At 42.8% G+C, this 23,754-nt stretch overlaps 12 protein-coding genes across 12 annotated transcripts; all 12 read left to right on the forward strand.

Annotated features, from left to right (window-relative positions):
- Positions 1-338: 338 nt before the first annotated feature.
- Positions 339-740, forward strand: TM35_000361170 (uncharacterized protein; the record flags this gene model as incomplete). The annotated part of the gene is made up of 1 exon (XM_029029302.1): positions 339-740. One exon carries the CDS (start codon positions 339-341, stop codon positions 738-740), a length of 402 nt encoding a protein of 133 aa, XP_028879323.1.
- A 970-nt stretch (positions 741-1,710) lies between these two features.
- On the forward strand, positions 1,711-2,859 carry TM35_000361180 (putative glutamine synthetase; the record flags this gene model as incomplete). The annotated part of the gene is made up of 1 exon (XM_029029303.1): positions 1,711-2,859. The coding sequence occupies one exon, from the start codon at positions 1,711-1,713 to the stop codon at positions 2,857-2,859; it is 1,149 nt and encodes a 382-aa protein (XP_028879324.1).
- Positions 2,860-3,416: 557 nt separating this feature from the next.
- Positions 3,417-4,661, forward strand: TM35_000361190 (uncharacterized protein; the record flags this gene model as incomplete). Its single annotated transcript, XM_029029304.1, has 1 exon — positions 3,417-4,661. The coding sequence occupies one exon, from the start codon at positions 3,417-3,419 to the stop codon at positions 4,659-4,661; it is 1,245 nt and encodes a 414-aa protein (XP_028879325.1).
- A 358-nt stretch (positions 4,662-5,019) lies between these two features.
- Positions 5,020-7,323, forward strand: TM35_000361200 (uncharacterized protein; the record flags this gene model as incomplete). Its single annotated transcript, XM_029029305.1, has 1 exon — positions 5,020-7,323. One exon carries the CDS (start codon positions 5,020-5,022, stop codon positions 7,321-7,323), a length of 2,304 nt encoding a protein of 767 aa, XP_028879326.1.
- Positions 7,324-7,740: 417 nt separating this feature from the next.
- Positions 7,741-8,538, forward strand: TM35_000361210 (putative 60S ribosomal protein L19; the record flags this gene model as incomplete). Its single annotated transcript, XM_029029306.1, has 1 exon — positions 7,741-8,538. The coding sequence occupies one exon, from the start codon at positions 7,741-7,743 to the stop codon at positions 8,536-8,538; it is 798 nt and encodes a 265-aa protein (XP_028879327.1).
- Positions 8,539-8,778: 240 nt separating this feature from the next.
- Positions 8,779-9,135, forward strand: TM35_000361220 (uncharacterized protein; the record flags this gene model as incomplete). The annotated part of the gene is made up of 1 exon (XM_029029307.1): positions 8,779-9,135. The coding sequence occupies one exon, from the start codon at positions 8,779-8,781 to the stop codon at positions 9,133-9,135; it is 357 nt and encodes a 118-aa protein (XP_028879328.1).
- Positions 9,136-9,603: 468 nt separating this feature from the next.
- On the forward strand, positions 9,604-10,401 carry TM35_000361230 (putative 60S ribosomal protein L19; the record flags this gene model as incomplete). The annotated part of the gene is made up of 1 exon (XM_029029308.1): positions 9,604-10,401. One exon carries the CDS (start codon positions 9,604-9,606, stop codon positions 10,399-10,401), a length of 798 nt encoding a protein of 265 aa, XP_028879329.1.
- A 298-nt stretch (positions 10,402-10,699) lies between these two features.
- Positions 10,700-11,890, forward strand: TM35_000361240 (uncharacterized protein; the record flags this gene model as incomplete). Its single annotated transcript, XM_029029309.1, has 1 exon — positions 10,700-11,890. One exon carries the CDS (start codon positions 10,700-10,702, stop codon positions 11,888-11,890), a length of 1,191 nt encoding a protein of 396 aa, XP_028879330.1.
- A 747-nt stretch (positions 11,891-12,637) lies between these two features.
- Positions 12,638-14,515, forward strand: TM35_000361250 (uncharacterized protein; the record flags this gene model as incomplete). The annotated part of the gene is made up of 1 exon (XM_029029310.1): positions 12,638-14,515. The coding sequence occupies one exon, from the start codon at positions 12,638-12,640 to the stop codon at positions 14,513-14,515; it is 1,878 nt and encodes a 625-aa protein (XP_028879331.1).
- Positions 14,516-15,675: 1,160 nt separating this feature from the next.
- On the forward strand, positions 15,676-18,366 carry TM35_000361260 (uncharacterized protein; the record flags this gene model as incomplete). Its single annotated transcript, XM_029029311.1, has 1 exon — positions 15,676-18,366. The coding sequence occupies one exon, from the start codon at positions 15,676-15,678 to the stop codon at positions 18,364-18,366; it is 2,691 nt and encodes an 896-aa protein (XP_028879332.1).
- A 1,068-nt stretch (positions 18,367-19,434) lies between these two features.
- TM35_000361270 (uncharacterized protein) lies at positions 19,435-20,040 on the forward strand (the record flags this gene model as incomplete). Its single annotated transcript, XM_029029312.1, has 1 exon — positions 19,435-20,040. One exon carries the CDS (start codon positions 19,435-19,437, stop codon positions 20,038-20,040), a length of 606 nt encoding a protein of 201 aa, XP_028879333.1.
- A 1,026-nt stretch (positions 20,041-21,066) lies between these two features.
- On the forward strand, positions 21,067-22,740 carry TM35_000361280 (uncharacterized protein; the record flags this gene model as incomplete). The annotated part of the gene is made up of 1 exon (XM_029029313.1): positions 21,067-22,740. One exon carries the CDS (start codon positions 21,067-21,069, stop codon positions 22,738-22,740), a length of 1,674 nt encoding a protein of 557 aa, XP_028879334.1.
- Positions 22,741-23,754: the final 1,014 nt, after the last annotated feature.

Consider the following 23,754-nt stretch of genomic DNA (forward strand, 5'->3'; position numbering starts at 1 on the left):
TTTTAATGTTTAACTATTATTGTTACTGTTGTTATTCTTACTGCTGCTATTGCTATTGTTGTTTTGCCTTCCATTATTCTTGTTGTAAGCAGCCTCCCCTTGAATTTGTTGATTGGGGTAGCTGCAATACGAGCTGATGTTGATGCTTCTGTGGCCAGCAATGGTTCGGCATTACTTCAAATGGAGGCGGCAGACGCAATTGTGGCTTTAAGGAGCAAACGGAAGAAGGCACTGTATTACCAGACCTTGCAGATTCTGGCAGTGAATGTTCAGTTGAGGTATGTGAAGACGGAGAGGAGGCTTTAAATGCGTATGAATGCGAAGAATTCGAACCGGGTATGGACATTAATATTCTCATTCAACAAACTGTGCAGAACGTTGTACAAAGCGTCAGTTTGGAGGATTATGATGGCCTTTCGCGGTTTGGTGACTATGAATTAATATGCTTTAGCGCTGCATTGAAGAACAACAGTTCTATTCTCTCACTTCAAATAAGATACCTTGACGTTTCGGACACATCACTTGTTCCACTATGTCGGGCACTGGAGGTTCATCCATGTATTCGTGCATTGGACCTTTCTGGCACACGTGGTGGAAATGTCAGCATCAAGGCTGTATTTCGTCTGGTTTGCAGAAACCCAAGCATTCTTTTTGTTCGGTTAGACGACACAATGGTATGCCCTCAGGATGCTGAGGATGTGGTTCTTTCTTTTATCTATACTTCTACCTTCTCCTACTAGTAAAATTCCGTTTTTTTTTTTTTGTAACTTATAATGGCTCTGCCGTTTGCAGGTTGGATGAGTCCCTATAAACTGATTTAAACCAATATGTCAATAGTTTTAACATTTGTTGTGGATTTTGGGACTGGTATTTTGTTTTATTTAATACATCTCTCCTAGTGTAGCTCTTTCTATCTCCCCCCTCTCTAAAACTTGTTTATTCTTGGTGTTTTCCTCTGTTTCTTTGGTTATGTCTTTGGTTGGTTTTATTTTCTCTTTATCAATGAGCATTCGTTTCCCTATTATGAACTCTTCCCCCTTTACCACGTTTAAGATGTTACTGGTTTCCTGGTGTGGGCTCTTTGCTTTTGTTTTAACTAGGGTGAGAAAATGAACACATGGGAGTGGCAAGAAACTTTTTTTGGGTCAGTAATTAGAGCTGACTACGCTGTTGGGAGCAATCACTTTGCGTAGGTAGAAAGAAAGGGTCTTGGTAGCTTTTTTTCCTGACGGTTTGTAGTGATATCAGACCCAGACTGCAGGTATTTTTCTCTATTTTCTAGGTCTTTGCCCTCCAAGAACAATCCTAGGATAAGGGACAGTTATACCATTTGCCACACGATATAGAAGACTCTTCTTTTTCTTGCTTTCTTTAGTGTTGGAAATATGTTTCTAGTGTCTTTCTCTTCGTGTCGTAGGACAAGGGTTTGTTGGTCTAATTTTGACCGGATTTTTCTTTCTTGGTGTTTTGGGGTGTGGTGAGAAAAATGTTTTTTTTTTTTTTTGTATTATTACATTTTGCTGCCCTGGTTTTTCTCGTATGTGTATTTTTCATATATCTAAACCTGAATGTGAAGGAAGGATGGGATATTTCTTTTTTCTTTTTTTTCCTTTGCTGTATTTATTGGCATTTAGGTCAAAGGACAAGGCAACTCGGAGGTTCGTATTCTAAATTTTTATATTCTAACAAGATTCCCAAGGCACACGCATAATGTCAGGATCAGTGGATAAGAAGACCGGCTGTAGGGTAACGTATATTTGGCTTTCTGGAAGGGATTCTCATCATGATATCCGAAGCAAAGACCGGACGATGTATTTAACAGATGAGGAACTGAAGAAACACCCCAAGGATCTTCTTGCTGAAGGGTTTTTTCCCTTGTGGAATTTTGATGGCTCGTCGACAAACCAAGCCCACGGCGCCGATACAGAAATCATTCTGAAGCCCGTTAATGCATACCATTGCTGTCTTCCGCGACCCACGACGACTGTGCCACGGATTCTTGTGCTGGCTGAGTGTCATCTCCCATCTGGAGAACCAACAAGAGATAACTCGCGTGCCATGGCTCGCCTTATATTTGAGCAGAAACCAAATGAACATCCTTGGTTTGGAATGGAGCAGGAATTTTTCTTAATGAAGGATGGGCGACCTTATGGATGGCCGGCGACTGGTTTTCCAGCCCCACAAGGTCCTTATTACTGTGCGACGGGGTTCCCGTTTGCTCCTGGGAGAAAATACATTGACTTGCACTATGAGATTTGTCTGCAGATGGGGCTCAATGTCTCTGGCACGAACGCCGAGGTTGCGCCTGGTCAGTGGGAGTTTCAGGTGGGTCCTTGTGAAGGTCTGGAGATGGGTGATCAGTTGACTGTGGCACGCTGGGTGTTGCTGAGGATTCTGGAGGACGAGGGATTGGACGTGGAGTACCGCGCAAAACCAATTCAAGGTGATTGGAACGGCAGTGGGCTTCATACCAATTTCTCTACACAGGCAACGCGCTCTGAGAACGGATTGGACGTTATTTACAATTATGTAGAGCGTTTGAAGCAAACGGTTCGGAAGGATATTATTTTTTACGGGCCCGAAAACAATGAGCGTTTAACCGGAAAACACGAAACCTCAGTACCGAACGTGGTGACTGCCGGAGTTGGCACGAGGAAGACGTCTATTCGCATTCCAAATTCTGTTGCAAATGATAGAAAGGGGTATATGGAAGATCGACGACCCGCTGGCGATGCTGATCCTTATCTCGTCTCATCAAGACTCTTTGCCTCCTGTCTTTCTCTTGACACTCCAGCCTTGGATCTGGTCTCACCACTCCACGAAAAAGGTTGGATGAACTTTCCTGTGGTGCAGTCATAAAGTTTCTTTTTTTTTTCTGCTCTTTCTGTTCGGTGTTTTTAATTGTTAAGAATGTCTTTTTTTTGCTTTATTTTGTTTTATTTTCGAGAATGTATGTGGGATGTGTTTATGCGTCATGAAGTTTTATGAAGTAAAAGGAAAAGTGATTATTTGATATTGTGACAAGAAAAGATAATAATATTTTTTGTTTGTTGACGTGGTGGATTAATAAGTAGAATTATATCTCGCAAGAAGTTCGGTAGAACTTTGTGCTTTGTGTAATTTTTTTTTCATATAGTGTGATGCCATAAAGAATAAATTATTTTTGTTTTTGATAGGAACTACTACTAGCTTTAATGCTATTGTAACTAATGCTATTATTATTGTTGGTATTATTATTATTATTATTATTATTATTATTATTATTATTATTATTATTATTATTATTATTATTTTAATGTTTAACTATTATTGTTACTGTTGTTATTCTTACTGCTGCTATTGCTATTGTTGTTTTGCCTTCCATTATTCTTGTTGTAAGCAGCCTCCCCTTGAATTTGTTGATTGGGGTAGCTGCAATGCGAGCTGATGTTGATGCTTCTGTGGCCAGCAATGGTTCGGCATTACTTCAAATGGAGGCGGCAGACGCAAATGTGGCTTTAAGGAGCAAACGGAAGAAGAAGAAGAGCAAACGGAAGAAGGCACTGTATGACCAATACCTTGCAGATTCTGGCAGTGAATGTTCAGTTGAGGTATGTGAAGACGGAGAGGAGGCTTTAAATGCGTATGAATGCGAAGAATTCGAACCGGGTATGGACATTAATATTCTCATTCAACAAACTGTGCAGAACGTTGTACAAAGCGTCAGTTTGGAGGATTATGATGGCCTTTCGCGGTTTGGTGACTATGAATTAATATGCTTTAGCGCTGCATTGAAGAACAACAGTTCTATTCTCTCACTTCAAATAAGATACCTTGACGTTTCGGACACATCACTTGTTCCACTATGTCGGGCACTGGAGGTTCATCCATGTATTCGTGCATTGGACCTTTCTGGCACACGTGGTGGAAATGCCAGCATCAAGGCTGTATTTCGTCTGGTTTGCACAAACCCAAGCATTCTTTTTGTTCGGTTAGACGACACAATGGTATGCCCTCAGGATGCTGAGGATATACGTCTTGCAACTCAATACAATGCACTTGCATGCCCTGATCCTGCTAACAATCCATTTCATCTTGGTCTTTTACGTAAGATTGGTGATATGGAGGAAGAAGAACAGAAGTATAAGGAGCAGCTCTCAGCACATCCTTGGTTATTTGGTGATCGTTCTATTTCCCCTGGAAATGGGCCAGCTAAAAAGAAAAAGGTTGGATTTGCCGAGAAAATGGCCAAATCACGTATTGGTGCTGAAATTTGCGCTCAATTTATGAGTGGTCGTTGCACCTACGGGTCGCGTTGTAGGTACATTCACCCAGAAAAAACTGCAGCTCTGCAGAATGCTATTACTGTAAGTCAATATAAAATGTCACAGGAGTTGGAAAACGATAGTAGAAGCTTAAAGAGTAGTGCCACTATGTTTGGATCTAGTTCTAGAATGAGATTACAGAGCAGACTTCGTCCAGTTAGTTTCTCACTGAAGAAAGATGTGTCAGTGTCAACATCGGCACTGACACCAGCACCAGCTGTTATTGCTGCTAAAGTGGCCAAATTGAATGGTAATGGGGATGATGTATCCTTATCGGATGCCGCATGGATACGATCTCTTTGGTTTTTTTCTGCTACTCTTGTCGTTTGTAGTGCCACATTAGTTGTTTTTTTCTGAGTAATTTGAGTGGTAGGGAAAAGAGGTGACTGAATTTTTTTTATTTTGTTTTTGTTGCGGCGATTAGGGGTGTACCGTGAGGTCGTGAGAGAGAACCAGTATGAGTGGATTATTGTGTAGTGTGAGTGCGGTGGCGTTTGAAAGGGTCGTGAGGACCTGAGTAAATTACGTTGATGTTTTTTCTTTTTCGTTAATTTTAATTAATTTTACTACAATTTGCAGCAATGCTGTGCTGCCCCCCAAAAACTTAAAAAAAAAAAATGATGATGAATACTAAAACAGGCAATTATGAGGAATCATTTTTTTTCAATAACTACCGATGTCTCTGAGTTATAAGCTGAAGTGAAGCGCGGTGCCAATGCCCGGTGTTATACGTAGAATATGTGATCCTCCGCTTAGTGATGGATCTGACGTTCCATTATTGGATGTGCAGAGCGTACGTCAGTTCAAAATATCCTCATCGGATGTTTTGGGAAAGTATATTTCCCCGTCATTTGTATCAGTACTAAAAGAAATGATTCCATTAAATGATAATGCGTTAGGATATGGCGGAAGTTGGTTTTGGAGTTGCTATTTCCATGCTCTATATGGCGAAGATGTATTACTAGATCTGAGTGGAACTGGTGTGAGTTTATCAGAAGATTCCCTTGACTCACAGATATCTCTACGTCAGAGGTTGGCCTCAACAACTGATACTGGACACCTTGGAGTTGCCATTGAACACTGTTGTTCCAAAATTGAAACCCTTTGTGCCGTGGCATTATCACTTGTTTTGCATGTTTCACACCAACCAATGTTAGAAGATAATCAAGGTCCTCAGGCGTTAGTCCTTTGTGCCACAAAGGAACAATGTGATGAGGTATACGCATTGGTAGATCGTTTTGGAGCGGCCCTTCATTTGGTTACACATAATTTATTCGGAGCCTATCCTCCAATGCCCGCTGGTAGAAGAGCTGACATCGTCATTGGAACCTTGCCACTCTGGGAAAGTGTGGCACAAGTGGAACCTCTTGCTAGCCATGATGGTCTTGAAGAGATTCTTTATCAAGTTTCAGATGACGCGCGTTGGACGGCCTCCTCCACACGGTGGAGACCATACTCGTTGGATTTTGTTGCACAGCTAGTTCTTATAGATTTAGACTTGCAACATGCTTTAGGATATTGGCCAATGGTACGGAGACTCTTTGCAGAGCACAAAAGATCTTCATTAAACCCTTTAAAACATATGACTGGAATGAATAAAAATGGAAATAAGACTAACACTATCTCAGTTAGTGGACTTCCAGAAGGATTTCAGATGTATTGTTTGGTTGGTGAATGTAGAAAAGGAGCGGAACTCTTTACCAAGCTACGTGCGTTGTATGAAAGACGTGGAAATGGCAAAAACAATGGGGATGTGTCTCGTATCGCATTAAGACTTGAACACCTACAACAGGACAAAGTAAATGGCGAAAATGTAAATAATCATTCTCGCAAAAGACGACGAAATGATGATGATGATGATGATGATGATGATCATACAGATGTTGCTACTGCAACTACTTGTAATGATCATTCCTCAACTCAATATCCTCGATTGGTGATTCACAATGCGCTTTCACATTCACGGTTATTGTTAGATGCGAGTGCCTTTGAAGATTTCGCTACAGAGACAAGACGTCTTGCTCAGAGTTTCTGGTCGAGATTTGAGGCAACATCATGCTCTGCAACCGATGAAGTGTGTGTGGAAGCAGTCGTTAGTGTACAATTGGCATACGGTTGCCGGCCGATGACGAGAGATATCACAGGCGAGAATAAACCGTGGTGTATAAATGAGACCGTGGCTGTTATTACACCCATTAACGCCGGTGCCAGACACCCATCACGTGCAGGACTACTCATTCGACATTTGGAAGATGAACTCTCAGGTCAGATATTTGATGGGAGTGTTGTACAGTGTCTTTCTCATTCTCATGAATTGGCTTGTGTGGATCAAAGCTTGGTAACACTTCAGGGTGTTTTCGCCGCCACTGCAAATTCCCTCATGCAGAAACCAATCTTTGTACTGTTAGATAATGTGGAGCGGGATATGGCAGAGGCACTCACACATCGGGCACATCTGCGGCAACTTGTTACAGAAGTTTCCTCTAAAAATAATGAAAAAATAAATTTTCCACTCCACAAATTTCTTAGCAATGTACCACAACAACCATGGCGTACTGTTCTAGCCTTTCGCAATATTGCCCCAAATATTTCAGTGTTTTGTGACTCAGCAAATGGTGCCAAACCAACTGCCCTTCTTTACTTGGAGGAATGTTGCCAATATGGCAAGGTTGTTTCATACTTTGTATACGAACAACGACACTATGGAAAGGATGGTGAGAACTGTGTGCACTTTTTCGTTGAGTTTGCGACACGTGAAGGAGCAAAAGAGGCCGTACGGCAGTTCTCCTTGCGATTTGCAAGTGAATCTCAGAATAAAGAGGGATCTACGCGCGTAAAATTGTTTTCTAATGAATTGTATTACGAGGGAGCTGAATCAGAACTACGAAGGCGGCAAAGTATAAACAATGGGGCTGGAAACGACACCATGGGTGACAGAGGGACAGAAGTAAAGAATAATAGCAACGACGACGATATAGATGAGGATGACTTTATTGATGTCTCTCTACTAGCTGAATAAAACAGTTTTAGTCTGCTTCATTGCCCTCGGCGTGCGTTTTTTTTTTTGTTTGTTTTTTTGAATGTTTCTCTTTACTTCCATCTCTTTTTTCTATTTGTGATGGTCTGTAGTAACACGATAAAACAATCGCTGCGTTCCGTCATTTATGCTAAATATATGACTCAATAAACGAATGATAGCTGTGGCCCTCCGGCCCTTATATATTTCTTTCCCACCTCATTACTCTGGACAAGAGTATGTCGGGTGTAATGGCTTCGTGGCTCAAACAATTCAGAGTTATATGTTCAAAACAAAACAAAACAGAAATAAACAAAAAAAAAAATCCCTTTTTCTTTTTTTCTTTTCTTCTTTTCTTTCCTTTTTCTTTTCTACTACAAAATAAAAAAAAAACAAATAATCAAAGGTCTCTCTGTACAAATGGTCTCTCTGAAGTTACAGGCTCGCTTGGCCGCGGACATTCTCCGCTGTGGCCGCAACCGTGTGTGGCTTGACCCCAATGAGGCGACGGAGATCCGCAACGCCAACTCCCGCAAGAGCGTGCGCAAGCTCATCAAGGAAGGTCTTGTGATGTGCAAGCCCGTGAAGGTGCACTCCCGCTCCCGCTGGCGCCGCATGAAGGAGGCCAAGGCAATGGGCCGCCACGAGGGCACTGGCCGCCGCGAGGGTACACGCGAGGCTCGCATGCCAAGCAAGGAACTGTGGATGCGCCGTCTCCGTATTCTTCGCCGTCTTCTCCGCAAGTACCGTGAGGAGAAGAAGATCGACCGCCACATCTACCGTGAGCTTTACACCAAGGCCAAGGGTAACGTGTTCCGTAACAAGCGCAATCTCATGGAGCACATCCACAAGGTGAAGAACGAGAAGAAGAAGGAGCGCCAGTTGGCTGAGCAGCTTGCCGCCAAGCGCAGCAAGGATGAGCAGCACCGCCAGAAGGCTCGCAAGCAGGAGCTCAAGAAGCGCGAGAAGGACCGCGAACGTGCCCGCCGCGATGATGCCGCCGCTGCCGCTGCCGCTGCCGCCGCCGCTAAGGCGAGCGCTGCTGCAAAGAAGGCCGCTGCCCCTGTGGGCAAGAAGAGCGCCAAGGCCGCTGCCCCTGCAAAGGCCGCTGCTCCCGCTAAGGCTGCCGCACCAGCGAAGGCTGCTGCTCCCGCCAAGGCCGCCGCACCAGTGAAGGCTGCCGCTCCCGCTGCCAAGAAGGCTGGAGGCAAGAAGTGAAAAGTACATTAGGACTGAGAGGTTGTTTTTATTTCAATATTTTTCTTTTTAAATTGAAGTTACCGTAATATATATTTTTTTTTATTGGGATTTGGGAGGTGTTTCTTTTTTTTTTTTGGTGGGGTGACGATTGCGCAGATACATTTGCTCTTTTTTTTCTTTTCTTTATTTTTTGTTCTTGAAGCTCTGAAGGTGTTTAGTTTGTCTGATCACCACAACCATAAAGGGCTAATAGTGACGATGTCGAGCGTAACGGCGGACCTAGAGTACTTCAAATGTGACTTGTGTGGGGTGTATTTTCACAGAGACATCTTCTGTGATCACCGGCGCGAGTGTAAGGGTCTTGACTCAACAGAACTAAAGAAGAGTGAGTGCCGGCAGATTGAGGCTGCACTAAATGAAGAGATGCGACGCCGCTTTGGATTAGGAGAGGCAGGGAAAACACAGGTGATACCTATTGAACTTGCTGAAAGACATCAACAGGCACGTGTGCGGCGGAACGTGGCAAATGCTTATCAGTCTGAAATAGACAAAAAGTTGGAGGAACAGTTCAAGTCTGATAAAATGAAGGCATTAGCAGCATTTTTGGAGGAGTGATGATAATGGATCATGGTCTTTTTTCTGTGATAAATTGCCCCTACTGCTCACCTTTTAACCCATGAAGGCCTATATTTGAATGGCGATAAGGAGTGGTTTATTATTATTATTATTATTATTATTATTATTATTATTATTATTATTATTATTAATTTTAGTTGCGCTTTTAATTCATGTACACTCTCAAGTTGTGTGAAGACAGAATTTTCCTTGGGTCATAGCAAGATGGGGGGAAGTGGGAACATGACAAGGAGAAAAAAGTCAAACACCATTTTTACTACACTATTTACAATGCACGATGTAACCAAAAAAAAAAAAAATATCTGTATTTGTGCTTTATACTTGTAATCCCATTAGAAAAACCTTGCTTTCTCTTGTTATTGATTATTTTTTTTTCACATTTTTATCCCCTTTTTATTCCTATTTATTGTGTTATATAGGCATCCATACTTCACTTTTGTACGCACGATGGTCTCTCTGAAGTTACAGGCTCGCTTGGCCGCGGACATTCTCCGCTGTGGCCGCAACCGTGTGTGGCTTGACCCCAATGAGGCGACGGAGATCCGCAACGCCAACTCCCGCAAGAGCGTGCGCAAGCTCATCAAGGAAGGTCTTGTGATGTGCAAGCCCGTGAAGGTGCACTCCCGCTCCCGCTGGCGCCGCATGAAGGAGGCCAAGGCAATGGGCCGCCACGAGGGCACTGGCCGCCGCGAGGGTACACGCGAGGCTCGCATGCCAAGCAAGGAACTGTGGATGCGCCGTCTCCGTATTCTTCGCCGTCTTCTCCGCAAGTACCGTGAGGAGAAGAAGATCGACCGCCACATCTACCGTGAGCTTTACACCAAGGCCAAGGGTAACGTGTTCCGTAACAAGCGCAATCTCATGGAGCACATCCACAAGGTGAAGAACGAGAAGAAGAAGGAGCGCCAGTTGGCTGAGCAGCTTGCCGCCAAGCGCAGCAAGGATGAGCAGCACCGCCAGAAGGCTCGCAAGCAGGAGCTCAAGAAGCGCGAGAAGGACCGCGAACGTGCCCGCCGCGATGATGCCGCCGCTGCCGCTGCCGCTGCCGCCGCCGCTAAGGCGAGCGCTGCTGCAAAGAAGGCCGCTGCCCCTGTGGGCAAGAAGAGCGCCAAGGCCGCTGCCCCTGCAAAGGCCGCTGCTCCCGCTAAGGCTGCCGCACCAGCGAAGGCTGCTGCTCCCGCCAAGGCCGCCGCACCAGTGAAGGCTGCCGCTCCCGCTGCCAAGAAGGCTGGAGGTAAGAAGTGAAAGGATGCCCACTGATATTTTTCTTGATTTTTAGTTTTATACTCTGATTTTTTTTCTGCTTTGCGTAGATTTTTGTTTTATCGTGTATGATTTGCTTTATATATCCTTTGCTATCGCTGATTGGAGGGCGGAATGTACGTTTATTAAATTGTTGCTCTTTTTCTTTAGCTGTTTTTTTTTTTTTTCTTAGTAAAGGTGTTGTTGTTTAACCTATAATAAAAAAGAGGGATTAATTACCTTCTTGTGTTTTGATCACGTTTACCTTCAGTCGAGTCATTGTTCATTGAAGTTTCTAGGTATGATTCCTGCAATAAATATGAGCAAAATTATCACTGATAGTGGTGGAAAAGTCGGGGAACATAGTACAACTAACGGAAATATGGATGGTGGGAAGTCGCAACAGGAGATACGTCCCTCTACACCCTTGCGCAGTCGCACTTCCACAAGGAATGCATCACGTGCCGTTCGTGATGGCTCACCTCATAGGACGCCACGTGCAGGTGCAGCCACTACTACTGCCAATACTAATACTAATATTGCTACTAACGTAGAAGACGGTAGCTCAACTGCTGATTTGCGGCGTCGAGCAGAGGAGGTCAGTTCTGTTTTGGGTGTAAACATACTTCAGGTTCAAGATGTTTTTGTACTTCAGTGTAAGGCTATAGAAGTTGCAGAACGGATGATACGAATGGAGGAATGGTATAATGTACAATTACAAGAGAGAAGTGCGTACCTGGAGCACCGAATATCACAATTGGCGGCTGGTATGGGTGGACAAGGTACACATGGGGTAGGGGATAAATGGGTAACACCAACGACAATACGAAGTCGACCATCTACAGGTAGCGCAGGAACAACATTAAGTCGACCAACACTGAGTGTTACTCCCACATCATCCGTCCGCCATCCTAGTGCGGTTTCTCATGCTATACATGCTGCACATACTGCACATGCTGCGAGTTCTGTAACTTCTACACCACCAGCTCCTCCTATAACGGTTGCGTCTCATAATACATCTGGTGCTCTTAGTCCAAATGATACACAGACTATTTCTTATGCTACTCATGTGAACCCAAGGACTCCTGATAGTTCCCGTATTCGGCTCTCACACCATCATTCTAGCCCGTTGGCAAGTGGTGCTGTACATCCACCATCACGTGATGTGTCCATTTTGGGCCATATACCATCACGTAACAGCACAACTCTTAGACGCCAACACAAGAGTACAGGAGGGGGAGGTAGCATCACTGGAAGTCGAACCAAAGCGACAGGAACAGAGAGACGAAAGGTACGTAGTTTAAGTGTTACAGTCGGTCGAATATCTAGAGGAAGTAGTGATGCGGGAGTTGAGGAAACTACTGATGATGTAGCTCGACGTCCAAAGAAACGGCGCAGTTTGGGTGCAACCGTTTTGCTCTCAATGCCAACGAGGAATACTACCCCAAAGCGTGTACAACCATCCACTGGCCGAATAGGTTATTCATCATAGTTAACAAAGCGATAGTAGATAGCGAAGGTTATATATCCGTCTCTTGAGGGGCAGAAGAGCGTTTTTTTTTTGTTTTTTTTTTTTTTTCTTGATGATCTGGGAATATTTCTTTTTCACAGCCAGACACCATTGTTTTACTAGACCCCCTCTCTTTCTTCGGTCACGGAGTACTTTTTTTTTTCTTATTGCTAGATTGCGGTGTCTCACCACACCATTTCTCCCCCTTCTCTACGTACTACGTATTATTATTATTATTATTATTATTATTATTATTATTATTATTACCCTTTTTTTTTTTAGTTGTTTTCCTTCATTTTTTTTTTACTCATTGCACCCATATGACTGCATCGTGTTGGCGTTGTCGTGTCTTGGCTTATTTCCGTAAACCTTTACTTGGTTTCTCCGTTCGCACAATTTGTCAATGTGATGGGGAGGGGGGATATGTTGTTGTGTACATTTATGTACATCTGCGTGCATTCCTTTTTTTTATATATTTACATATAAATATCTATGTATACATGCTACTTCATTCATTTGGGTTTGACATGACTAATTCTGCACTATTTCTTAGTACTATTTCTTGCTCTGTTTCTTTTTTTGTTCTTTTCTTTTCCTTGTTCTTGTTCGATTACTCTTGTCTTTTTTCTTTTTTTGTGTAAAGTACCGTAAATAAAAACGAAAAGAGGAGTAAAAAGGGGGGTGGAAAAAAAAAAAAAAAGGGAGAACAAATAGAACTACAGTGAGACAATGGACCGGTCTAGCAAGACATCGAGCCCAACGCCCACATCACCGCGACCTGTGGTAAAGAATATCCTCAAAAATGTTGAGAGTCATGTTCGTCTCATGTCTCACCTTGAGAATACCTCCACCTCTTCCAGTTACACGGCACTACGTCTCAAGGATACACAGACAGACACATGGTCTGAGTCATTTAACGTTACACGTGTACATCGTGCGACCCCAACTAATACATTCTATCAAGAGTTGATCGCACCCTGCGTGGCTAACAGTATGGCGGGGCAAAGTTATTTATTTTTAGTCAGTGGTCCATGTGAAAGTGGCCGTAGTCAGACGCTCTACGGTAGTCCACATCACAGTGAAAAAGGTATTATTGAACTCACTGCAGAAGATCTACTACGATATACGAAAACGACGATAGGGGATGGAGAAGAAAATAACGGTCGTCGCGCAACTGTAACTCACTCCGCATTCGTTACACGTGGATCACAAATGTTGGAGACTGTTACTGGTGAACCTGTGCCTATTGTAGAGTTTCCACCACCTCTCGGACCTACGGCATTACCACATATGCAGTTACTTGAATCCGCTCCTAATGCTGTACAAATACCGGTAAAGAAACACATGGATACCTCTTGTATTGTACAGTTTCAAATCTATGCGCCAGTGGATGCAGCTGGAAGGCGTTCAATGGGAACGATAACTTTTGTAGATGTTGCCGCCTTTCGTCCACCATACTGCAGTGAAGTTCGTCATCTTGTTGAAACTGTTCGTCGTGTAGCTGGTCTTTCAAATAGTGGAGATCCTTGCTTTAAACAGACAAAACTAACATCTTTATTGGAACCAGCACTTGTGGGATACATTACACTTATGTCCATTACAACTATAAGTGGACGAGCAGATCTACATGAGCCCGCATGTGGGGCTCTTCGCTTTGCCGAATCCATTAGTCGCATTCATCAAGTACTCATGCTTGTACACATCAATACCCCCAAGTGGTTAATGGAAACGGCAGAGAGATTAGAAGAACTACGAATGCAACGTGAACGATTATTTGCGGAACAGTATGCCCGAGGTGTGTATGATTTTTACCTCATTGCCAATAAATGGCTCGCGGAACATGTGGCGGATGTTGATGGTACATTTGATAAATTGCTTGAAGAAACAGAACGTGTTCGTGAAGAGGTTGCACGGGAGGTAGAAACTCAAGCGAAAGAGCTTCAGGCACGCATAGAGGAAGAGGAAGAAGAGTGTGCGGTACAGATGGAGGAAGCACGTGCAGCTGAGGCTGTAGCCAACACACATTTAGAGGAAGTAAAGCGATTAGATGAAACGATTGCGGCATTAGATCAGCAATTAACACAAGGAGATTTTTACAGCGATCATAAAATTAGTGAAATGCGAATAGAAATCTCTACATTAGAGAATGAGACAAATATGCAACGACAGGAATTGACCCAGTTGGAAAAAGAAGAAAAACTCTACGCCAGTAAATACAGAGAAGTAGTAGATGTACTTGAAAAGTATGCAGAAGATCTTGCCATGGCACAAATGCATTTTATCCATGCTACTGAAATGAATGATATTAACCAAAAGAAACAACAACTTGAAGCGGATCTTGAACTCGCCTCACGAGTGGCACAACGGGCAACAGATAATCTTCGCGTTGATCGTGAGCGTCGGTCAAAGTTATCACGTTTGACGATGATGGAACAAAAAGTAGAGGCACTTCGTGAACGGGTGAACCCTAACAGGAACAGTACCAGTAATACCAATAACCGCAACAGTGTTAGTTGCAACAAGACTGAACGATGTGAAGAATCCGTTTCACAATCACCAGGGAATAGACGACGGCGGTATGTAAGCCCTAGATATTCGGCGATATAGTGTATTCAAAATGCATATTCGTCTAGTCAATATATACGGTTATCTCTTCTTATACCCTCCCTTAAATTTGAATATACGTACATGTTTTTATGAGTTTTTGTTTTTGTACGTATATATATATAGGAGGGAGGATGAGTGGTGGGAGTGTAGTCTATGGTGGGGGATGTTTATGTTGTTTGTCCGACTCTGGTGTCTATTAGAATAAAAAAGAAGAAAAGAAAGAATAGAAAGTATGATGTGAGTTTGCAGTAATGTTTAGAGAAAGAAGAAAAGAAGGAAAAAAAAGGGGTGCAATATGAAAATGAGTGAGTGATCTTCTTTACCCCAGAGATGGAATCAAGTACGTTGGTCGTCTTGACTATTTTTGTTTTTATTTATTTTATATATATTTTGATTCTCTTTAGATGCCTTATCTTTTTTTTTTTTGTTCGTCTTGAGAAGATCCACCAAATTGTATGCAATGCGCACATATCCTCACACAATACCACACAACCAGATGAAGAGAAGGGCATTATTGCCATTATATATATATATATATATATATATATATGTCTGGGTTTATGTGTATGTCTGTGTCTGTGTTTCTCTTAAGTATTTACATGGACCTGTATGTGTGTTAATACATATAAGTATTAGAAGTCATATCTTCTGTGTGTGTGTTTGTTTGGGTGTACTAATGAAAGGCGTATAATACTCTATTGAAATAACCACTCCTTTTCTGCTTTTTCTTTTATTTTCTCCTTTTCTTTATTTGTTTACCCTGTACAAGCTTAAAGAAGAGAAAGCAGCAGCAGCAGCAGCAGCAGTATACAAAACCAAACAGAAAGCGTAGTCACTGGAGGTAAAGAGAGAAACAAAACAAGTGAACCTGCTGGCTGGTTGTCAACTCTGTTACTTTCAAGTTCACTCCCATCATCATCATCATCTTCTTGATATTGCTTCAGTGGAAGAAGAGGAAGAACATCTGTAGGAGAAAGAGAGGGTGATACTTATAAAGGACACCTGGGTGAGTTATAGCAATCATCCACCAAAGAAAGAACAAAAAGAAAAAAAAAAAAAAGAACGAAGGAAAAAGAAGAAGAAAGGAAAGAAAATAGTAGAGTACGAAGAAACCAAAAAAGAACAACAACAAACAGTAAAATAGAAAGAACGAAAAGAATATGCAGGATCCAGCTGCACAACCGGAATACCGCCTAGGAAGCGCGGATGCATTTGGTAATCCCATCACCGTATCTCAGGCTGCCACAGATGAAGAGTTGCGGGAAGTAAGCGAAGATAATCTCCTTCACGAGGTGTTAGCAATGAACACACTTGCCATGCAAAGATGTAATGCAAACATGCCAGAAGAAGCCACAACCATTCTTACAGAGGCGTATATGAAACTACACAATCGTACTTCCCCACAAAACCAACAAATGATAGACACACTCCGCGCCACTACACTTAATAATCTTGGTGTGGTGGAGTGCCATCGCGGACAACATCGTCAGGCGCTTAGTCACTTTGAAGCGGCACGACAATTAGAGGAAACTTGGGGTACCGCCTCTCCTTCTGTGGCACTTAACAGCTGTGCAGCCTATAATGCATTGGGCATGTATGATAAAGCCACAGCAGCGGCTACAGAAACGATTGATATGCTGCGGACGTTGGCTGTACAGGAGAAAAAGAATAATAATACCAGTAGCGGAGGTACTGGTACTGGTGTGGGAGGAGATGAATCTCGATCATTGCAGGGAGGCGGTATTGTGATTGCTAAATCCGACAATAATGCCCTCTGGGGAGCTGCTTGGCATAACATGGCGGTGGCACAAATCAACACAGCGAGACTGACGAAGGATACAACAGAACATGCAAATGCAGCTGTACTATTTCAGAATGCTATGCGAGCAACTCAGGAATTACTGGGTCGTGATCATCCCATGACAAAGAGTGTTACCGCAACCTACCGAAATGTGCGAGATGTATTACGTTCCTATGGAGTTTATAAGCAACATCACACCATGCTGACAGCCCCTCCACGACCAGTAGATCCACGTGATGAAGAAGAGGAAATGGAAAGATATTTACAGCAATCTGGTACTAAATCAAGACGTCGTGCGTTGGATAAGTATCACCGTGATCTCACCATCACCTTCTGTGGTGAGGCGACCAAAGGATTAAGGTTAACAGAGCGACTGGATCCAACACCGTATCCAGGTGCAGTGGATGAGGCATTTCGAAAGAAGAAGGGACAGAAGGTGCCAGGTGTGCTGCGTGGAATGGCACTAAGTGAGACTTTACTGCGGGCTGGACAACTCTACGGTAACCCACACCCATTGTTGTTTTCACTTCCACCAAACTATAACTCCACAATGGGTGGAACGTTGAAGGATAGTCAACATACGGGAGACTACTCTGGGAATGGAGGGATGCCGACACCTCGCACCATCACAAATCGAGCGAAGTCTCCCATTAAACAACAACAACAACAACAACAACAACAACAACAACAACAACAGCAGCGTCGGCGGCAGCAACAACAAGAACAATTACAACAGAGGCAGCAGCAACAACAACAACAATTGCAACAATGGCAACAGCAACAACAACTGCACCACTGGCAACAACAACAAGAACGACAACAAGAACGACAACAGCGACAACAAGAACAATTACAACAGCGACAACAACAACAACAACAATGGCAACAATGGCAAGTAGACTCAACCAAAAGGTCTGGAAATCCGGGTTACCAGCAAATTGTATCATCTGCATCCCAACAGAAAGGCTCTGTATATCAAGGGTCGATGGCTAGTAATCGACAGAAAACCAACACCAACTACAAGCAAGCACCACCCGTATATGCACATATTCGTTCCAACCAAAAACCACCATCACCTAATCACGAACAGACATCCCCCAACCATAGTTACAATCCACTATCATATGAGATGGCATCCCATAGCTCCCAAGAGGCCATGTACAATTATCAGAAAAACACCTCCAATATACAAGAGGGGTCCTCTCGTAACTTGCAAATACCCCAACAAGTGCCATCCAATGACCAGAGTAAAACAATCGATCACAGAGGGAACAGATACGAACCACAGATTCCCTCCCAAAAGGTGATAATACCTGATAAGGCAGATTCCTCTAGTGAACGTGTCCCAGTTCAGCATTCATCAAGGACACGACCCCCGCGTCCACCTTCGTCTGAAAGGCTTCTCCCGCCACTAAATAAAGCGTCTGCCCGAGGAGGAAAAGGAGGCGGGAGGCGAACACCTGGTGGTAGCGACAGTGCAATGGCAGCAGCAACAACGGCAGCAACAACTGCAACATCATCAGGAACCGCAACAAAGCCTGGAACAGCAACCACCACCACCACCACAAGGGCAACAACAAAGTCAACATCCAGTAGTGGAGGTAGCTCAAGACAACGACCCCCTTCCGGACCCAAGCCAATGACCGTAGCTGCTGGTCCTACCTACGAACAGATTAAGTACGTTTTGCTTGCTGAACCTCAAGAAGAACGGAGACAACGTGGAGCAATGGATCAGCGGTTGACGAATGACCTCTCGCCAGTGTTGATTGCATCAAGCAACGCCCTTCAGGGAACGGACGGTGAGTTAACTACCGAAATGATTGATGGTAAGGCACACCAACTTTTTGATGCGATGTGGGTGACAGCGACACCAGCTATTGATACTACTAAAACTCATACTGTGGGGAGACCCAGTTACTATGTTTCTTCTGTTGTGAATCTTTCTAAAGGAGATGCTGTTCTACCAGAGGAGGTAATGCAGATGATGATGGATGGTAGCTCCACCTCGGTGAATGAGACCGTAGCAGTGGGTGGCGAAGCCAATCAATGAGTTACCAGATCTGTTTCCAAAATTTTGGGAGCGGAAACTTTATACCAGTGCGCTATCAGAGATATTACTTCTTCACCATGGGAAAGCCTCAAACAGGGCTTCCTGTTTCAATGTATACGTTTATGATTCCCCTCTTCTTGTTTTTCTTCCCTCCAATGAGAAAAAAAAAAAGGAAACCTTGAGTAAAGGTGGTAAAAGGAAATATATATATATATATGTAAATATGGGGTTAGCAAAGACACGTTGGGTATTCATACGCTTGGAAGGAGGGTCAAAGAGAAATAAAGGAACAAAAAGAATGAGAAAAAGTATATGTGGATACATGTATTTGTCTCTCTCTTTTTCTTTCCTTTTTTTATTCTTTCTGGTTGTGTGTGTGTACACTTCTAAGAAAGAAGCTCATAAGAAAAGAGTAGACAAAAGGCTGCTTTTGCATCATTCCTATTCTTTTTCTTATTGTCCCCTTTTCTTGCACATGGAAACGAAATAAAAAAGGAGAGACTACCCCTCCCTTCTTATATATATATATATATATATATATATATATATATATATTATTTCTTCTATGATTCGGCGTTCTTTCACCCGTAGTATTGCCACCTAGTTCTTATGCAAATGTCCCTCTTTGTATGTTTCTTTTTTTTTTTGCTTTTTTCTTTCTTTCGTTCCTTGGCATGACGCGCGGTTTCTCCTCAGTACGTTGTTTTGCGATGAGGAGGACCTTTTGCACAACACATGTATGTTCTATTAGTCCATCATTCAACAATTTTTTTCTTTTCTTCCTGATTTCCCTGCGCAATAGCACGTTTTTTTTTCCCCCAAAGCACACTATGTTCCAGGTTATGGAACGATGTGAAAAGGGCTAATGTCACACTTTTCTTTCTTTCTTTCTTTCTTTCTTTTCCTTTCTTATTTTCATTACATCTATTAATTAGAACACACAAAGGAAACCAGGACAAGCAGAGTAAAGACCTTGAGACTATTGTGTGAATACTAGTGGTATTTACCTTCCAAAAAAACAGATACACCCACACACAAGAATAAGAGGGAAAAAAAAAAAGAAAACGCATGGCTCTTGTGGAACCATCACTAGGCAGCGGCATTGTCCGCACTGTTCGGATTGTCGATCCACCAACACCCTCTGAATTGCAGCGCAGAAAAGAAGCGGGTTGTCTGCCATACCCAAGCCGCCTCGCCTATCGTCTCATCGTCATACCCACCAGTGAAAGTGATAGTGCATTTGTCTCTTATGAAGACTATCCAGGAACGAAGGGGACAGGGCGTGCGAACGCGAGAGACCAGTATCGGCAGGCACGATACGGTGAACTGCTTCGTAGTCATCACGTCCCTATAGTACCTTTTATGACCTTCCCTAACCAGAAAGAACAGGAACAATATCGAGGGAGTATGGGAAAAGCAGGAGGAATACCTTCCGCGGAAGAACTCTTAGCATATCGGAGACGGTTACGGTTTAAAATGCGTGATGAAGATTACGTCATGTGTTGGGGATTCCATCCTTCACCTGGTCAGTATTACTACAAACCTGGACACGGCATTAATGTGATGCCACGACCGATTGTACAACTCCAACGTATGTATACCCGTGATGTGGAACCGGCTCCAGCATGTTCAATTGCAGTTTCAGAAGAAAAATTAACTATTGCTCCTATCTAGTCTGCTGTCATTAACTAATATAACGAATCCAAAGAAGTGGTGGCCTATATATATATATATATATATATATATATATATATATTTGTTTGCATTGTATTTTTTTTTTTTTCGCTGTACATGGTGTATCTACACTGTATATTTATTTATTAGTAGCATTGATAATAGAGGTTTACAATGTCCCCATCACAGAGTGATGAAAAAAAAAAGTATAACTTCTGTACGGATGAAGGGTAAAGTTGCGTTTTCTTTTCCCTTCCTAATAAGGCACACCCAGTCACCAACGAAAATATGCCTCATTCTCTCTCCAGTTTGAACTGTCATTTTATAGTTATTATCATGAAATCCTCTATCGTATGATGTCACATAATACATACTACGAAATACTTGAAAAAACCGTCCTTTAATTAGTGTGGACACTATTTTTTTATGGTTTTCGACAACCGCAAATGATACCCATAAAAGGGAACAAATACAAGGCAATGATTAAGAGGATGGGGGCATGCCGTTAACAAACATTGTCCCGGCTAAGCGTAGGGAGAAGCCTGAGTGTCTGAAAGAGATGGAGCGGGAGAAGATAAGTCCGCGTTCCTGTGTTAAATTGTCGATAACAAATAAATTGGAGCTGAGGAAAGTATTTTTTTTTGTTATTTACTCGGCATGGTATGGGTATTTGGTTTCTTTGTTTTTACTGTTTCTCTCCACCATTTGTGGTCTTATGTTGTAAACTAGACTTCACATTTATCGCCATATGATATATATATATATATATATATATATATTGTTTTTTTTAGTCCTCATTTCATTTTGCGTACTCTAATGGTTCCAGATGGTTCTAGATCAAATATTTTTTTTCAACCTCTTTATTTTATTAGTGCTAATGACATCATATTTTTCTCTGAATGAATCTCTCTCTTCATCTTTTCTCATCGTATTATGCATAATATGTCCACCGAAAATAGAAATAAAGAAAGGGAACCCGAAGCATCAAGGATTTTTTGATACAAAACAAAGACACATTTAACAGTAATGAATACCGATGCTGCCAAGGAACAGGAGCGCCGCCTCTATGCAAAGCACAATATACGTAACTCCTTCTGTGTATGGTGTATTGGTGTCATCAATAATTTCCACTGGAACCTGGTGCACGCAGGCTCAAGCGCCATCGCTGACAGCTATGGTATGAAGAAGTATGTGGCGCTTATCACGTGGGCCAATGTGTTATTTACTATTGTCGCACGCATTGGAAATGCCTTTGTGTTTCCATTGCTATCCTACAATGTCCGTGTAACCATAAAGGCCGGTGTGGCAATTGCAGCACTCCTTATCGTGAGTTTTGCGTGGGACATTGGTGGCCACAAGAATGTGGTGGCTTTTGTTGTAACGCTCATTGGTGTGGTCTTTGGTGGTATGGCGAGCTGCTACGGCGAGTCTCTCTTTCTTGGATACATTGAACGAATGCCTTCATTGCAGATTGGATCTTGGTCCTCTGGAACAGGGCTCTCTGGTGTGGTTGCTTCACTATCCTTTTTGGGATTGACCTCTGCCGGCCTGAGAAACTCTTATATTTTCCTGATCAGTATACCTATTCTGGTTATATATTGGTTGCTCTACTTCTTTGGCCTCAAGATGCCTTTCTACGTACCGACGAGCCCCGCGAACAACAAATCCATTACTGAGGTGGATGCTCAACCTGTGGATGGTGATGATGATGATGATTACGGCCGGTGCGCATACAAGGCAATGTCTAACTGGAAGGGCATGCCGTGGACAGACATCATTCCACCAGAGCCGGAAGAAAAGCCTGAGTGTCTGAAAGAGATGGAGCGGGAGAAGTTGCGGGCTGCGATGGGTGATGACTATGTGGAACCATTGGACTCCGACAATACACCCGAAAACGCACAGATTGGAAAGTGGGCGCGCTGGAAGCGGGATACATGGCCAATGGCCAAAGAAATGCACCGTTTTACTGCTTGGAACAACTTCAACCTTACTGCCGTGTACGTTACGGAGTACGTCGTACAGCTGATGGTACCATTCAGTTTCCCGTGCGGAGTTAAAGTATCTGAGAGCTTCTGGCTGAAGAATTCGTTTGTCATCTCACAGTTCTGCTACCAATTCGGTGTGTTGGTATCCCGCAGCAGCCTTCTCTGTATCCGTATCCGCTACGTGTGGATTATGACGATCATTCAATTCTTGAATGCCATTGCTTGGTTGATACAGGCGAAGATAAAGTACATGTCTGACCCCAATAATGCGGACCGTGAACTCAAATTTGCCTTTGGCCTGTTTGCCTGGATGATATTTGTGGGTCTGATGGGTGGTTCCTCGTACGTGAATGTCTTCTATAACATCCTTGAAGAGACAAAAAGAATGCAGGAGGATGAGGAGAGAGAGATTGTGGAGTTCGTCACCCGACACCGCTCAATGGAAAGCGCCAAGAAGTCTGATGAAGAGGGCCCTCAGAAGAATGCCAAAGATGGAGATTTAATTGCTTCTGACGATGAACAAGAGGTGGGTGTGTTGGACAGTGAGCCAGAGGAGCTGCATGCGGCTCGCAAGTACATTGCCGCCCTCTGGAAGCAGAGACGCAGTATGGCAATGAACATTGGGGCTTTGTATGCATCTATTGGCATCACCATTGGATCACTAATTGCCCTCTTCTTTACACTGGTCGTGCTGAAGAATGACGCATGCACGTAGCAGATAATAACAGACTGCTATTATTAAAGTTTAATAAAAAAAAAGTGCTATCTTTACGGAAAGATGTGAAAAGGTAATTTTTTCTATTATAAGAGGTAAAAAAGGTTATTTTTTGATTTGGTTAAAGGGGTTAAAAATCTTTACTGCAAAGAAATTTTTTTTTTGTTTTTGTTATTCGAGAGCTTGCGTAAAGAGTGATCAAGACTTTATGTTAATAAGTAACAAATTGTGTATGGGGTTGAACGTTAGGAATATTGTTTTCCTTTCATTTCTGACAGTCTGCAAACGCAAGATTCTGAAAGCCTATCCCAACCCAACCCTCACCGCCCCGAGCGAGAGGAGGAGGATGCGGGTTAAAAGGTTTCTGGGCACCTCCATTTCGTCAGTTTTGTTGCTTGTTAGGGGAAAAAACAGAGAAAACATTTCGAGGTTTGTTTTTGAATTGGAAGGAATATAGGGCTCAAGGCGATACATTAGTATATTGATCCCTTTCTCTTTTTTTCCTTTTCTCCAAGGAGAAACTAAGGCTTAGATTCATCTGTTCCGTAACTCTTACAGTGGCTAATAATTACTATGTTTTTTTTTTTTCAATGACAGTGTATTAACAGGAGAAAATTAAAGGAGGACTACCTTTGTGTCTTCATTCGGATGAAATTATTACAGTGGCTTCTAAGAGAAAAGATATTTTTATGGGTGTATTAACAAGATCGGAGAAAGAGAATTTTATAATGTGTGCTCTGTGAAATGGTTCAAGGCGAAGTGACTAAAATGCCTTCTAAAATAAACAAGTGGCTCAGAGCTGCATAATTACAGTGTTTTTTAAATTTATTTATTCATTTGTACCCCTCTCTCTTTTTTTTTTCATTGTGAAAAGCAGGAAACTGCCCTGTAACTGAATACGGTTCTCATTCCTTGTTGAAATTGGGTGATTTGTGCGGGTGGGACAAGCCAAATGGCGCGTGACATGCCTTTCCACCGGACCCCTCTCTTCTCTCTCTTACCATCTTTCTTTCT

The sequence above is a fragment of the Trypanosoma theileri genome, assembly GCF_002087225.1.
Source record: "Trypanosoma theileri isolate Edinburgh chromosome Unknown TM35_Tth_36_V1, whole genome shotgun sequence".
In the NCBI taxonomy this organism is placed as follows: domain Eukaryota; phylum Euglenozoa; class Kinetoplastea; order Trypanosomatida; family Trypanosomatidae; genus Trypanosoma; species Trypanosoma theileri.